This window comes from Clinocottus analis, unplaced genomic scaffold, assembly GCF_023055335.1.
Source record: "Clinocottus analis isolate CAN_PGR_092001 unplaced genomic scaffold, fCliAna1.0.p SCAF_8, whole genome shotgun sequence".
In the NCBI taxonomy this organism is placed as follows: Eukaryota; Metazoa; Chordata; class Actinopteri; order Perciformes; family Cottidae; genus Clinocottus; species Clinocottus analis.
Window position 1 is genome coordinate 15,379,412 of NW_027176240.1, and position 15,745 is coordinate 15,395,156.

At 45.0% G+C, this 15,745-nt stretch overlaps 1 protein-coding gene across 1 annotated transcript; it reads right to left on the bottom strand.

Annotated features, from left to right (window-relative positions):
* Positions 1 to 1,116: 1,116 nt before the first annotated feature.
* On the bottom strand, positions 1,117 to 14,888 carry nid1a (nidogen 1a). The gene is made up of 20 exons (XM_068568713.1): positions 14,603 to 14,888; positions 12,746 to 13,048; positions 12,440 to 12,666; positions 12,028 to 12,332; positions 11,770 to 11,910; positions 10,455 to 10,706; positions 9,949 to 10,149; positions 9,551 to 9,784; positions 9,227 to 9,364; positions 8,575 to 8,703; positions 7,606 to 7,749; positions 6,261 to 6,380; positions 5,607 to 5,834; positions 5,220 to 5,392; positions 4,411 to 4,537; positions 4,134 to 4,305; positions 3,449 to 3,606; positions 3,249 to 3,372; positions 2,316 to 2,428; positions 1,117 to 1,717 (listed from the first exon to the last, which is right to left on the bottom strand). Exons 1-20 carry the CDS (start codon positions 14,804 to 14,806, stop codon positions 1,587 to 1,589), a joined length of 3,624 nt encoding a protein of 1,207 aa, XP_068424814.1. The 5' UTR covers positions 14,807 to 14,888; the 3' UTR covers positions 1,117 to 1,586.
* Between the last annotated feature and the right edge of the window lie 857 nt (positions 14,889 to 15,745).

Below are 15,745 nucleotides of genomic sequence, written 5' to 3' on the forward strand. Positions count from 1 at the left end.
GCCCACTGACTCCTATTGTGTCTCCTATTGGATAATAAACAAATAAATCCCCGATCTTTTCGATCAGTATTGGTAGTGCGTTTGATACATTTCTGTAAATCCGCAAAAGGTAGGGTGTAAACACCAGCAGGTTCTTGTTATATCAATATATATTATTTGCCTAATTTACATAGATAAACCTCACACGATATGAATGGGTATTTAGAAACCCCCCGTATGTAGCTACAGTATAAGCGAGTCTCGACTTCCATCTGTCAAAAAAATAACTTTTTTGCTAATTGATTATTCATTCAAGACATTTTCGTGGAAGTATTTTCTAAGCGCACTTGTCAATAGTGGTAATTTACTGCTTTTATTAGTCATTCTGTAAACGGAGTACAAATCAGACTAAACAAACAATTGTATAACTTTAATCGACCATTACAGGCGAATAACATGCAGAATGATAGATAAGAATACAAAAATGCAGTCGCAAGCCTTATATGACTATATAAGAATAGTGTGGTTTCAATAAGGTTGCGTTTGAGTAATCATCCATATTCCGAATTTATCAAAGAGTCCGTTAACGCACCATTGACGTAGGCATGTGTCTCCCTCTTTAGCACAGTTGGGGTGGCAGCGTTTGGTTTCCTTTGTCAACAAAGCAGAAACGTCATCCCACTGCCACATAGATTTTTGGAAATAGGCCGCGTGAGCACAACAACCCAAACGTTTCCTTTTCATGACGTAAAGGCAGGTAATAGGTTTCAGTACTTGTTGAAGAACGTGATGGGGGTGCAAGTAAGGTTTTACTTCGTCTAGTGGCTGCCTCAGTTATTAGTTATTCAAGAAAAAAAATCCATTTAATGAATTAGAAATGCACGATAATATGGAAAATAAATATGCAATAAAGACATTTTAAAAGTATTTCATGATAATTCTCAAGGCCAACATTACTCCTGTGGGAATATTTTCAGAATAAACCACCAATGTGACATTTGTTTAACCATGGCAGAGACTGGTCATGATAAGGTTTACTCTGGCGCCACCTACCTCAACACCAATTGTGTATTTGTAATGAACCCGAGCTAACACACGGTGTCACCATTCTTGCACTCGGACCACACAAAGCAGCACTACATGTTAGAAAAATGTTTATTCTTTTGCTGCCCAGCATTTAAACTCATCTCACCAGCTTGTACAGACACTCGTCCTATTCCACAGTAACATTTCAAGGAGATCAACTAATCCGAGCATGCCACAGTGTAACACAGCCGACACGAGTTGGCGTCATGCGTTGCTGTGATGAATTTCACATTAAATTATGTATCCCTTGAGCTTTATTCTCAGTCTATGTGCACTCGGGGAAAAAGACAAAATAATAGTGTTTATATTTACAATTTTCAATGTTCCGCAGTAGTGATTTTGTAAAGGGAAACGTAAAAAAATGCAGATAAGCGTAACACTGAGCAATAAAAGGCACAGTAAGTTCACCTCTGGTTTTCAGTGGTATTTTCAGCAGCTATAGTTTAGTAATGCTGAGTGGCTCCTAAATTTGCGGTCAAACATCCACACAGTGTCAACTCTCAGAGCACAGCCGTCCCCTTTCAGTAACCGCTGTCTCTCTCCACGCAGCCCACGCCCACTGCGTTGTCAGGACATTTGCAGGAGCGGCCGCTAGGGGTGGCTAAACAGAGGTGGGTACAGCCCCCGTTGTTCACGGCACAGTAGTTTTGTCCTGGAGGTAAAGGAAAAAAACATACAAACTCTTACTAATGTGGGACATTCCAGCGCATTTGTATAAATCACAAGCCCGCGTAGCAAGGAACGGCAGGAAACTGCCTCTTCACTGTTTGTTCAATAGATATACACATACTTCGAGGAAACACATAGCAAACTCCAGATGTTGGAGGCCCCTCTCCCTTGACTCCACATTCCCTGGCTTTACGCATGCAGCCTTATCTAGAAGAGACGAAGGGGGCCTGGTGCTGCACAGTAACACCCGTCATCCCTTCCCTTCATGATGAACACTAGCTGCAGAATACCTCCTGTTTGCGTTCAGAAGATGCAGTTCTTTTTTTTTTCGCGTTCAGAGTCCTTTACAGAGGACACCAAACTGGGCTGGTATGTCCAAAAGAGTGGAGGGAATGGATAACAAGGCCGAGTCAAAAGGTAGCCCCCGAATGTACAAGGGTCAAGCTATTTCCAGGAATGTGACTGGGAGTGTTTTCTTACAAATTGCTAAGTAAATAATGCAATCAGTAAAAAAAAATGTTAAGGTGTCAAGAGCTAAACAATGTCAGGGGAATTCCCAGGGAGTCTGTGGCCCTGTTTACCTGACGGACACTGGGCGTAGGCTGTGGCGATCCCGTATATCTTGGTCCGTTTCTGAGGCTGGAACTCGTCTGACTCCTTGCCAGAATGGCGGTCCACTATAACCACGGCATCCCTGTTGGGAACACAATGAGCGGCCAGTGTTTAGCCACCCGGACTGATCCCGGCATTGAGAAACGTGAGCATCCTTGCCTCCCTGTGTTTCTTGTAAAGTCTGTCAAGAATGAGTCAGGTTTAGTGTAGCTTTCTTCGCCATAACTGACATAGTTTGAGTGCCTCCCCCACCTCCACCTCTCAACCTTCTTCAGCAAGGCTACAGCCTTGCAAGATCAGAGGGAGGCCCTGGGCAGGTCACTCACAAATGCTGGAGGTGGAGAAATTGCAAGCAGCTGCCACTTTTTAGGATGCTTCCTCACCCTGCACACACACAACACCACACACACACACACACACACACACACACACACACACGCACACACCCCAACCCCCGCATTTTTGTGCTGCGGCTAACATACAGAATCAGCCGCATAGGAAGAATGAAAGCTCCAGAGTCTTCAGAGAGGTCTGGAAGAACATCAAGGGCCGGGAGCTTTTTGACCTCTGACTTAACCTCTCCTTCCTCTACCTCAATAGATCTGAGTTCTTGCATAGCACAGTGTACCGTGGAAAAAGGCGGGATTACATCCTTCATTCTATAAATTCCAAAGTCTGCTAATTTAAAACTATCCACATTACATCAGGGTACACAAAACTGGCTAAACACCAACCACTCAATATGTGTGTAATAACCTTTCATCATTATGTCGGCATTAGACATACAAACATAAAGTATTGTAGTGTTGAATTGGTTGGAATACTTAAAGCAGTAATTTTAGTTACATATCATATCGGATAAAAAGCTAAAGCAGTGATCGTGACAAAAGAAAAAGTCAAACCTCCGCCAGTCAGTGTAGTAGATGTTCTTCCCAAATGACGTCATCCCAAAAGGGTACTGAAGCCCCTCCATAACCATTCTGCGGTCGCTGTGGCCCGGATGTGTGCACTCCATTTTATGTGTGCCTACGGGCGAGAGATTACTGCCGATGAGAAGCCAGACATCATTTCACAGATGAGTCATCTGTCTGAAGTACAGTACCTGCGTCTGCCCAGCACAGCAGAGAGCTCTGAGAGTCGTAAGTCAAGCCATTTGGCAGGCCGAGATCGTCTTTAACCAGCACCCTCCTGTTGGATCCATCCATGTAAGAGGTCTCGATCTTGGGGGCATCGCGGTTCCAATCGGCCCAGTAAAGATTACTGAAGGGACAGGTGTTAAATTACTGTTTTAATTTCATACTAATCACATCATCATGTTATTATTTTGCTTGTAAATCTGTTTCTTTAACAGCAAAGTTGCTGCTCAGCTCCCTGGGAGAGCCAGTGTTTGATTAATGTAGGAATATTTAAAGGAATAGTTTAACCTTTTGGGACATATGCTTATTTGCTTTCTTCCTGTGAGTTAGATTAGAGGATCAATGGCGCGCTCATATTTATCCTTTCTATATAAAGCTACAGACAGCAGCCGGTTAGCTCAGAATAAAGACTACAAGCAGGGCTCTGTTCAAAGGTAATGAAAGTGTTGTTCTATGTGGCTTGGATGTGAGAGTATTATTGATCCCAGCAAGAAAGAAAATAAGTGTAATCCCCAAAATGTTGAGCAAATCCTTTAACGTGTACCTCCTAATCGAAAGTGACTTTCAAAGGGTCCTCATTGATTGTTATCTCACTTGTAGTTTGTCAACAAGCAGGTAACGGCTAAAAGCTTTATGTGAAACAACACCCACCCGTTGGGAGGGTCAGTGATAAGAGCGCGAGGGTTGACGAGATCCGAGTCTATAATGACATGACGCTGAGATCCGTCCAAAGAAGCCACCTCGATGTGATCCTTCACCGAGTCCGTCCAGAACATAGTTCGTCCCAGGTGGTCGATGGCGATGCCCTCTGGGCTGTCCAGGTCTGTTGAGAGGATACATTTTGCCCGTCAGTTTTATTTGTCTTGTGAAAACAGCCTCCTTGATTCCCAGCTGGCTGAAAGTGAAAAGCATAAAAGACAAGCGTCACCTGATCTGATGACGGTGGTGGGCTCCCCACCCTGGATGCTGGCCTTGCTGATTGAGGGAGATGTGATTTCAGTCCAGTAGACCATTTTCTCCACACAGTCGTAGGCCACTCCGATGATTACCTTCCCCTGTGGAGGGAGCGCAAGCAACAATCTTTGAAGTGTTCAAACCAGAGCGGTCAGAGATAAAAACACGGAGCAGATGGGTTTTTAGTTTTTTTCACGCTCACGTCTAGACAGAAATCCAAATAACCAGAGCCACACACACCGAACATGAGCAGCTCGGCCAGGCTTCAGACCAGCTGCTTTGGAAATGAGCTCAACAAGAAGTGCAGATTGCAATTCCAAAGATGTCAGACTGATGTTAGTAATTAGTGTGAATGTCACCATGTGCCTCCAATAAAGCGCAAGCAGCGGACGCATGAAGCAGATGGAGAAATGGCAACGCTCAAATTCACATGTTTTTACCACCAAGGGAGCAGTTTGTGTGAGAGGCTGAGCGGATATTGAATACACGAATGAGAAACCCAAACTTACTGTTGCTTTTTGGACTGTTTTCCCCAGTAAAATACCAATACTGACTCGACATTGTGCTCAACTTCTTAAACCTACATGTTCACTTTGAAAGATGTCCTTACTCAGAAAAGTTTATTGTACAGCTGAGCTTCTCAGATTGAGTCAGCGTCTGTCTGTCATGAACAGACATAAAGCCAGTAAAATAGATCTTTTTTTGTTTAAATGTCACATTTTCATGAACAGAAAAGTTGATGAAAATGTCTCAGAAAAATGTTGGTAAATTAGAGACACTTACAGGGAGATGGAGGACGGCCTTGGCGTCGTCTTTCTTCATCTCATAGCCTTCCAGCGGGATGTGCTCTATCCTGCCGCTCTGGGCGAACAGCAGGTGTGTTCCTTGAGGCACCGGGTGGACGTCAGGTCGAGTGGTGGGTCCAATGGGCGGTGACACGCCGCCATGGTCGATGCCTACCGGAGAGAGACAAATGCTAAAAAAATCAAGCCTTGTGGAAGAGGAACGAACCCCAAATCAATTTAGTAACGGAAAAAAAGTTTTCCGGTCGACATAATCCTCTCCGAAAGTGTAACTGTAGCTAGTATGTGGCTGCTCATTGGTCATGCATGTTTGCTCTTTTAATACACACTGTGGTCCCCTTGTTGTCCAGCGCTGACATGTACTCACACATTGGTCTGCTGCCAGCCCCAGAGCGAGTCCCGGGGATCTCCTGCCCGTTCCGGTCCACGCACCAGCAGTACCCCGTGCTGCCGTGGCACTGCATGGGTTCATAGGCCCCATGCTCATCACACGAGGGGATGAACTGTCCGACGGAAGGTCGGGGGCCCCGCGGGCCGAACTCCGTCGTACCCAGGATGCTGTCTCTGTGGGTCACGCATCGTGTTTTTGTTCTCTCTGAAGTGGAAAAGACCTTCAGAGTGAGCACGGTTACACTGCCACAATGCAGCAAACTTATTTATAGGCTCATTTATATCTTCTCTTGTCTGCTGCTTTAAATTCAGCTACTCTAATCCCTCGTAAGGCATGACGTGTTCCCTTTGCTACCCAGAAGAAAATGAAAAACAGCTTGCAGCTGGCACCAATATACTCTGGTATATCAAACAATGCTTTAAATGAAAATGACCTGTCTTTTACGACTATTGAGTCTGCAACTTATTGAAAGAAAACCAAAGTCTGAACCCCCACGATCGATTTCCCTAAAAATAAACTTGCAACAGAAGCCGAACGTTAGCAGGCCGGATATGAAGCCCGGTCGACCGATAACGATGCACTGTTTGAGTCAGATGTTCGGTTTGCTTAAGCGTACCGAAAAAAATGTACCTGGAGAGCAGGAGAAGCCGTCGCCATAGTAACCCGGCCTGCACTGGCAGGTAAATGATCCCTGGTTGTTGTAACACTCAGCGTCCTGATGACATCTCCCAGGCTGGCACTCGTCTATGTCTTTAGGCAGGAGAGAAGAGGTGGATAGAGAGAGAGAGAGAGAGAGAGAGAGAGAGAGAGAGAGAGAGAGAGAGACAGAAGAATCAGTCATGAACCGTATGAAATATGTTCCGCATGTCCAATTGTGTCGTGTCCTTTTACAGTCAGGGATCTGCATTATGATCTGGGTCAGCCTGAGCCCGACAACATAGAGAGGCAGAGGCATGGAAAGAATGGAAACTATGAATTAGGGCTCCTGAGGATCCGCCAAAAAAAACTACACGCCGACTCAGGACCGCCATCTGCTTTTCATGTTTCACTGCTCAAACACTGCAGAAGTATTTTGGAAGCAATCTCACTTCCCCCGGTCCGGAGCAGATGGTTTAACAATTGTAGCCTTCAGGTCCATGTGATGGATTTGAAATCTGGACTACTGGATTGTATTTTCCATTCAGCCTGTTGACTCCAAATCCTTCACATTGTTAACGTGAACATTTTCAAAACAAGTCATATGATTTCGGATTTTGACCCACACCACGCGAGCAGCCTTAGGTTCTGTTAGATTCTTCATTTGTGTTGATCATCATCACATGATAGGGCATTTGCAAGGGGGAGAGTTTTCAAAAGTCTCCTTGTGAGCATAAGAGAAGATGCTCTGACACTCGATAACTACAGGAGCAATTTCCAACAACATTTTCATTGCCAGAAGCTACTTTAATCTATGTCCTGCGTCCTTGTTATATTTTATCTTCCTCTGCGATGATTCTCTGAGTGACAACATCGCTTATGATTGCAAAGCCTTTTGGCAGCAAACTCTAAAGTCTCCAGATTTACATTTTCCTTCAGACACCAACAAGTACAAAGCCTGTAGTGTTCCACAGGTTTAATTACAGACTTTTACAGTTTAATTACAATTAGTTATTAGTTAGCATTTGAAATCCACCATGAATAAACTGCGAGATCATTACATAAACCAAATAATAATTTGAGTGTCATCCTTTGCTTAAATGATAAATAAACAATTAGAAATGTAACTGTAGTCTGGCCAATCAGAGCTGCGGCTTTGTGTGTTGTCATCTTTAGACACACTGCTACCACGTCTGTGTACGTTTTAAGATCAGTCTAAAAATCTACACATCTTAAATGCTGGGCTCAAATGTTCAAAACTATGTATAGCATTCTGTAGGTGCAACGTCATGAGGATATTCTGTCTCAAAAGCATACATCTAGTGTTGCTCTGCAGTACCTTGGCAGACTCTACCGTCTCCTATGAACCCTGGCAGGCAGGAGCAGATGTAGGACGAGCCTCCGGTGTAGCTGCACTGAGCGCGCTCAGGAATGTCACAGTTATGGGTGCCTTCTTCACAGGCGTCCACAGGTCGATAAACCTCTGAGGAGGAGAATAAATACTCTGTTAGGTTATTACAGCATGTCACAAAATGACCATACACCACATTAAACGCTGAACAGTACAATTTTTGTTCAATTTTGCCACAATGCTTTTTGTCATTTTCATTTTAGTAAAACGTATCTATTATGGAAAACATGCTTTTTCACTCTCTTGCCGAGAGCTGGATGCAAAGATTAGTACCCCTCTCGTGATGAATGTAAGGCTTAGTTTAGCATAACGACTAGACATAGGGGAAAAAAGGTGGTTAGTTATGGATTAAACAAACAAGATACATCAAGTGAATCAGTGATCTTTAGAGGTGCTGGTCGGCAGATTTGTTAACTCTCCTGTAACTTAAGACAAGAGAGCAAATAAGCCTATTTTCCAAAATGCTGTACTGTTCATGACTATATGTGGGCTACAGCTGAAGACAAACAGCTGATTATTAGGAAAGTGAGAAAAGAATATTGAAGTCGGTTTAGTCTTGTACACTTTTCCGTGATTATTTCAAGAACTGTCCTGATGTGAAGCAATGCATGTTATTTGACCTCGGCCTGACGAACACACACGCACACATGCACTCGCAGTGTGGACCTCAAACCCAAGCACACTTTCTCTGAGATAATCTCTGAAATTACATTGCCACTGCACTAGCGGGTTCAACGCTGTATGTGTGTCATTGTGTTGACGTGTTTTCTCTGGCTCACTCTGGCCTACTTGATATCTTCACGCATTGCATTACAGTTTATGTCTGAACCTGTACATCCCAACTGCCAGGTGACATTTCTGAAATAGGTAATTGTACCCGGCACAAACAATACTTACCAACGCAGGTCTGGCCATCGTTGGCGAACTGATAACCTTCTTCACATTCACAGCGGAAGGTCCCGGGCTGGTTGTTGCAGATAGCGTGAGAGCCACAGATCTGAGGGTTCTCTCTGCACTCGTCGTTGTCTGATAAAGAGAAGAGACAATTATCATATGCTAATAACGGCAACCGTGTGTAAGTTTGAGGCTCTGAAGTCTGGATTTGTCACATCAGTGTCCTTCATTATCAGATGGAGATCAGAGGAGAGAGCGTGATTAGGTTTCTTAATTACAAATGTTTCAAGATAGCATCTGTCTGATATGCTTCCTTCCCCTTTTAACTGTATGTGCTTCAGAGCTCTTCCTGTCTGCTCGCGCGTACAAACGACTCATGGTTGCATCGAGCATGGACTGCTAACCTGGTCTGAGAGTATGGGAGACTTTGTTTCCCATGTGACACTCCCTGTGCTAATTGGTCAGATTGCCCAGTTCCCCAGGAAGGAAGGCTTTACAAAGTCTGGGTTAATCAAATGATGCCTTTCAACAGATGTGCAAACTGTTTGATTTACTTGAAAGCGGAAAGTTCATTAATGCAGAGCATCTGCATGGTCAAAAACAATAGAAACAATGGTCCTTTTTATTCGTGTGACATCAGATGTGTTATTCTTACCATAACATGTGCGGCCATCCCCATTGAAGCCACTAGCACACTCGCAGGTGAACTGATTTCCCTCTCCGGGTCGGCACACAGCGTTGGTGTCACAGCCGTGTCTTCCAGTGAAACACGGGTTCTCCTCTGGCTGCCCTCCTGGGAATTAAGGGTGTATTTTAGTGCAGACGTACCGTTATAATATCAATTCATGTAATGCCATGACAAAATAAGCCATCACGTTTTTGTAGAACCAGTCCCTGGCCAGGATGTTATATCTAGCACTGCAGGAAGGAAGTGTGCGCAGACAAAACAGGAAGGCAAAAATAATCTCCATGACCTCACCGTTGATATCCCCGATCTTGTTGCTCATGGCGAACCGGATGAGTTCACCGTTCTCATTGTACAGGACAAAGACTTGGTCCACGCTGAGCATCTGAGTTGGTTTTATGTCTCTCAAAGAATCGCCATGCTGGCAGCTCTGGAAGGTAATGGTCTGACGCCACTGGTACGTCCTGGTGGCGGTGGAGCCATCGGGCGAGCTCACTTCGTAGTCCCGAGTGGAGGATGAAGTGATCACTGGAAGGTGTGACAGGCAGGTAAGAAGCAAGTACGAGACTCATTAGTCTTCTAAACGGTTTAGTTATGGTTACAAAAGCAGAAAAGAGGTGCAGAACCACAGGAGAAACAAGTCACCGACATTTACATGAAAAAACTAAGTCTCTGTTCAAGCTGTATCTCACAGTTGTTGCTGTACTGGTAGACCTCAGAATAAGAGCCGATCTTCACGGTGGAGCCACGGGGCACTTCGGGGACCCGGCCTTCCATGGTGGTGCTCACCACCAGGTGGTCGTGCTCATCGATGCCTTTGAACTCCTGCATGATGGTCAGCTTCTCATTCCCTGGCAGAAAGGTCACCTCAGCCTGCCGTGTGAACTCCCCCCCTACAGACGCCAGAGAAGAGGAGGTTAACTTCAAGACCCTGGCCCTGGATGAACTTTGGCTCCCCGCCTTCTTTGACAGCTGAAGTAACCTGAGGGGAATTCAGCTGGACAGAGTGAGAAAAACTGCAGCTGTATGGCAAACTGCTTGTAGCGGCATCGGCGTTTGTTTACAGAGCTTTAGACTTTCTGCATGTTCACTTTTGTCCTTTTCTAACCAATTGAAGCATGAGAAAAACACACGAAAAGCTTCCAGGCGTCACATTATCAGACACTACTTGGTCCAGTTGTAGAACTATTTCCCTCACCAATAATACTGAAGCCATTCCTGAAGCCTGGCTGCTCCAAAGCAAACGCCCACCCGATCACACCACCAAGGGCCGACAGGGGCAGCAGTGATGGCCCAATGGTGTTCGGGATGTCACTGATGGCCACGTAGGAGCGGCCGTCGTTTACCACGACGTATGAGTGGAGGTCGTTGCTGCTGAACTCCACAGGAGAAGCAGAGTCGCCCACATACACTTTTCCATACACTTTACCATTCATCCTCTGTGGCTTTCCTGCAAAAAAACAACCCAAACAGAGATTAACACATCACATTTTCCCAGTTTGTGCAAATAATTTCAGGAGTAACGTTAGTGTAATGTTCAATTATGGAACATTTCTGAACACAAGAAGGGAAATAGCTAAACTCCCAAAAGATTTTCCCCCATCACCTCCACATCTTACAGCTGCTCAGGAGAACAATGGACACAACAAATGTCTTTACAAATAGTTTATGCAGTTTGTTTTTAAAAGCGTGTTTTCAGACTAATCCTGTGAGTGTCCTGTGTTGAACACCAGCTAGTCAATGGCATTAATATGCTTTTATTATTGACAATCAAAAAAATAAGCAGCTTGTTATTTTTGTAATGGTCTCAAGTGTAATTTAATTTGCAAAAAAATCTAGAAGCTCTTTTAGCTATTGTTAGTTAGACACACTAACTTTGTTTTTTCTTTAAATAACAAGCCACTTGGATTAGCTACTTGAGATGACATTTTACTAAATAGGAGAAGCTTTACTGGTACATTTGTAAATGTCCAGTGGACAAACAGGGGTCCTCCCAATGTTCCCATTGTCCTCATTTTAAGATATTGGTCAGGGCTGGTTTCACACTTAAAATATCAAAAGGGACAAAGGTAGATGGACCTGTCACATGGTTGAAACATTAATCAGTGTAGGTTTTAAGGATCATCCTATAGGCTAACAAGAGTAGACTATCATGAGTTGTAGAAGATTTCCACATATTGATCCAGGCTAATAAACATAAACAAATAAATTAGGGGGGAAAAAAGCACAGTTGACAGTATAAGATCTTGTAACGGTGTCTTAATCGTGTCACATAAATATGATATTGCGTTGGGGAACATGGGAACACAGATAATCACAGCATCGCGTTGTGTCATAGTATGTTTTCTTTACTGTTATCTCAGCTCATAACTCATAACATTAGCGCATAGGATGTGACAAAAAACATTGGCATGAGCACACAATTGAACCCATGTCTCTACATTTTCTTGAAGCAGTAAAGAATGGCAACCCAACCCAAATTCAATCTTGTTTCAAAATCAAAGGGGCGTTACCCTCTGCCACACACTGAATCCCATTGCCGTAGAAGCCAGGTCTGCAGTTGCAGCAGTATCCGCTGGAGTGGTCCTTACAGTCTGCAAACTGGGAGCACTTCTTCCTATTGCTCGCACACGCCCCCAGGTTGTATGAAAACACTGAAAACATGGAGAAACATGGTAAGAATGAGGCAGGAACGGCTCGTTGTTTAAACACCTGAAATGCTCCAACCATGATCAGCGAAGAGCCTTAGAGTCGTTCTTCTGTTGACTCACCGTCTACATTTATATCTGTGTCGTCCACCACCACGACCTCTGGGTTGTCGGGGTGATGTGGCTGGTACTGAATTTGGTGGACTTCGATCCGCTCCCCCTCTGGCTCATAGGGAAGGTCCTGCGATTTCTGTCCGTTAGTGTACACAGTCCTCCTTGCATCAGTGTCCTCGTCATCCCGCACAGTGGGCGTCTGCGGCGTGGCCTCCGAGGGCAGGTCAGTGACCTCGCCTGGTGCCACGTTGGTGAAATAGGGAGAAGTTCCAATCTCGTACACCCATACACCCCGCAAGCCAGAGTTGGTCTCTCTATGGGGGAGAAGAGAGGCTTTTACAGTCACTGTTCTTGCAACATTATCCAAACACCAACACTACACTTGTGAGAAAACGGTTATTCCTGCCGTCGGTTGACTCACTCTGCTAAAGCCCTGATGGATGCCTCATCATCGGCGGTGGTGCGGTAGTATGGCCCTTGACTGGAAAACAGGAAACCCCGGACCAACCCCTTACTGAAGCCAGCGTGCAGGACTGCACTGCTGCCTTGTACGGGCGTGGAGGAAAACTGCATCCCGTCCCTTGCATACAGGACAATAGCGTACGACGCAGCCTTCAGGGACGCAATCACCAGCTGGAAGGTGTTTCTCTGTGTGATGAAACATTGGAGAGAGCAAGTAAATGACAAGTTACAACACAGATCACTTGAATCACCATGTGATGCTCACCTTCTTGTCAACGCCATCTCCTCTGCTCGGAGGTTCATGGGTGGCGACGTTAACCCAGGTGACCACCACAGCACTGGTGGGATTGACTTCCGCATCCTCGGGGAAGGCCCCGTTGATGAACTGGGCCGCCCGAATTAGAACTCCAGGGCTGGAGTCTTGACGGAAGAAAACTTTCCCCACACCATCACTTGTGTCCAGGTCTCCTTGCAGAGCTGCAATCATGCCGAATTTTGGGGGCATATTGCCAAGATATGTCGACTCGCCTGTTGGCTCCGCTGTGGCAACGAAACCATTGGTATTGATCTGAAAGTGAAAGCTCCGAGTTGGTAATGGGGATATCCAGGAATTAGATGACTGTGACACTGGTTATAGATGAGGATACCAAGATATGAAGAACTGTTTCGCATCAGAGATGAACCCGGTCCAGTCTGACCCACTTTGATCTTTATTCTACACTCATTAGACTAATGATCCGAGTCAGCTGCCATGTCCTACAAAAGCCCTAATGAACAAAGAAGATGCCATTAAACACAGAGTTCAACCACTTAAGGTTTTAACATGACTTGTCAATAAAAAAAAGCTGGGCTCATGTTAAAAACACACACACACACACTGCAAATGAGGATCGGTTCCAGAGCAAAACAAGAGCACTATTGCTGGCCCGGGCCACACTGTTTCCTGTGCCTGCCCCCTGACGAGCAGCCCCAGAGAGCCCAAAGATTGCTCAGTAATCTTCATTACAAAAACTTCCTGCCCAAAATGGAAGATCAAGCTGGGAAACTGATCTGTGAGTCTGATCTCGCAGACATGGTGCAGAGAGATCTTTAAGGTCAGTCACCTGCACATGGGCTTCACGGGATATGAATCACACTCAGAAGGAGGCTTTTTGTTTTCTCCTTCTGGAACCATGTCTGGTGTTAAAGCCATTACTGTTCCCCTTTAGGGCATAGACAGTTCAGGGACTGTCTCATGAATAAAAAACGATCCTCTTTAGGCCACATTGGCTGCAGTAGTGTAGTTACTGGAGGGATGTTGGGATAACTTATGAATAGTTAGCAGTGGGGAAACCAGACTGACTGATTTACTCTCAACCTCAGGCTCATGTGTTAACCACAACGTCTTGCTCATCTCCTGTAATAAATCTGCTCATTGGGTGAGATCACTGATCAAAGATGAAGTTGTTATCAAAACAGAAAAAAGGATCACTGCTTCATCGAGTATGCTAAAGTGACTTTATTAAAAAAATAAAACACCAACAAAGCTAAGGTAAATGTTAAATTTCATGCCTTTCAAAGGAAAAACCTTTTATATAGAATTACTCTCTGATAGCAAATCATCCACATGCAGCACAATTAAAGCACTTTCTTTTACCTTTTTCTTTTAATCTGTTAATTTATTAATCCTCTAAGAATTAATTAGGGAACAGACAAACCTCCAAAGTCCAAAGTCCATCCTCCAATTAGCTAGATATTGCAGGATGTCAGTATGTTAAACATACTGTAGATGCTTGATTCATAAAATCATCTCTTAGTTATCAGAGAAACTCACATCGAGAAGTACTCAATTGTGTCAACGGTGCCATGATAATCTCAGGTTAAACCGTAATCTCAAGGTAGAGCAGGCTCTGTGACAAGACAATCAATAATAACAAATATTCCAGCGCATACTCCGCCCTGGATATATGTTGCAACTTCCATGTATTGTTTAAGGTTACTGAACCCTTTTCACCATAAACACCCGGGTTTTCTAGGATATGCGCAATTGCGCAAGCTCGTCGGACAGTCCACCCTGACCACAGCTCCCGCGCGTTTGTGTTGAAATGACAATGCTGTTGTCTCAGATTGTGGTTTGACTTACGAAGATGCTGTCGAAAGTGCCATCGTAAAACAACACTGGCTTGTCCAGTGCGAGTTGGTGCGTCTGGTCATTCCCTGCGTCCAGTAACTGGTCCCGTGCGCTCGGACCGAAGGGGAAAAGCTCTCCCCGCGTTATGCTCTGCACCGACGCCACGAATCCGAGAAAACTCGCACAGACGAGCCATCCTTGCTGCTGCCAAGCCATTGTTTGTGTTCCAGGAGCAGTTGAGCGGTCCTGTGGTCTGTCCAAGCCAAGGTTATGGGAGAGTGACGCACAGGGTCCGCGGAAGAAAGTTCAGTCAAAGTTTGGCGAAACGTGGGGCGGAGTTGAGAGGAAGGGTGTGTGTGTGTGTGGGGGGGGGGGGGGGGGGGGAGGCTGAGGTAGTCTGTACTTATTTTTCCGTATTGTTAGTTACACAAATTCCTGGAGTGATGTGGATACGAGTGCAGGCTTTGGGGCAGTTTATTGAGATATTTGACCCTCTTTAAAAAGAAAATAGAAAAAAAAAAAACATTGCCGTTATAAAAGGTTGGTTGAGGACAAAAGTGGACAATGAGGTCACTTTCACGTCGCATCGCTTGATGTAAACCCTGACTTTGACCCTCAGTGTTTCAATATTGCCAAAACAGCAGAGAGCAGCCCTCAGTGTTTGGACGATAAGGTATAAAACACAGGGGCCACTGAGTGGGAGGTCCAAGTGTCTCCAGAGGGACAACGCTGGACTGTATTAGCAGATCTGGACACAGGCCAAGGGGGCATCAGAGCATGGACCAGTTACCAGCAACAGAGCCCCATGGCCAGTTTGATTGAAACATTATGTAAAGGACAATATCGCAGATCACTGTACCATACACTAATCATTTGAGGCGCGCCGCTGTGGCTATCAGACTGGACTCCAGCTGGGATAATGAGGGGCATGCTGGTAATATGGTTCTGTTTCGGCCTCGCTCACGGATGCTCAGTCATCCATCCAACACTTTGGTCCACACATCTGAACAACTGTTGACCACATTGGCATCACATTTTAATATGGGCATTCATGGTTCCCATGATTCCTATTGATTTGTTGGGACCCTCTGACCTTTTGTTTGGTGCTGTCATTAGCCCAAAATAACTTTTGCCAACACATTGGGCCATAACAAT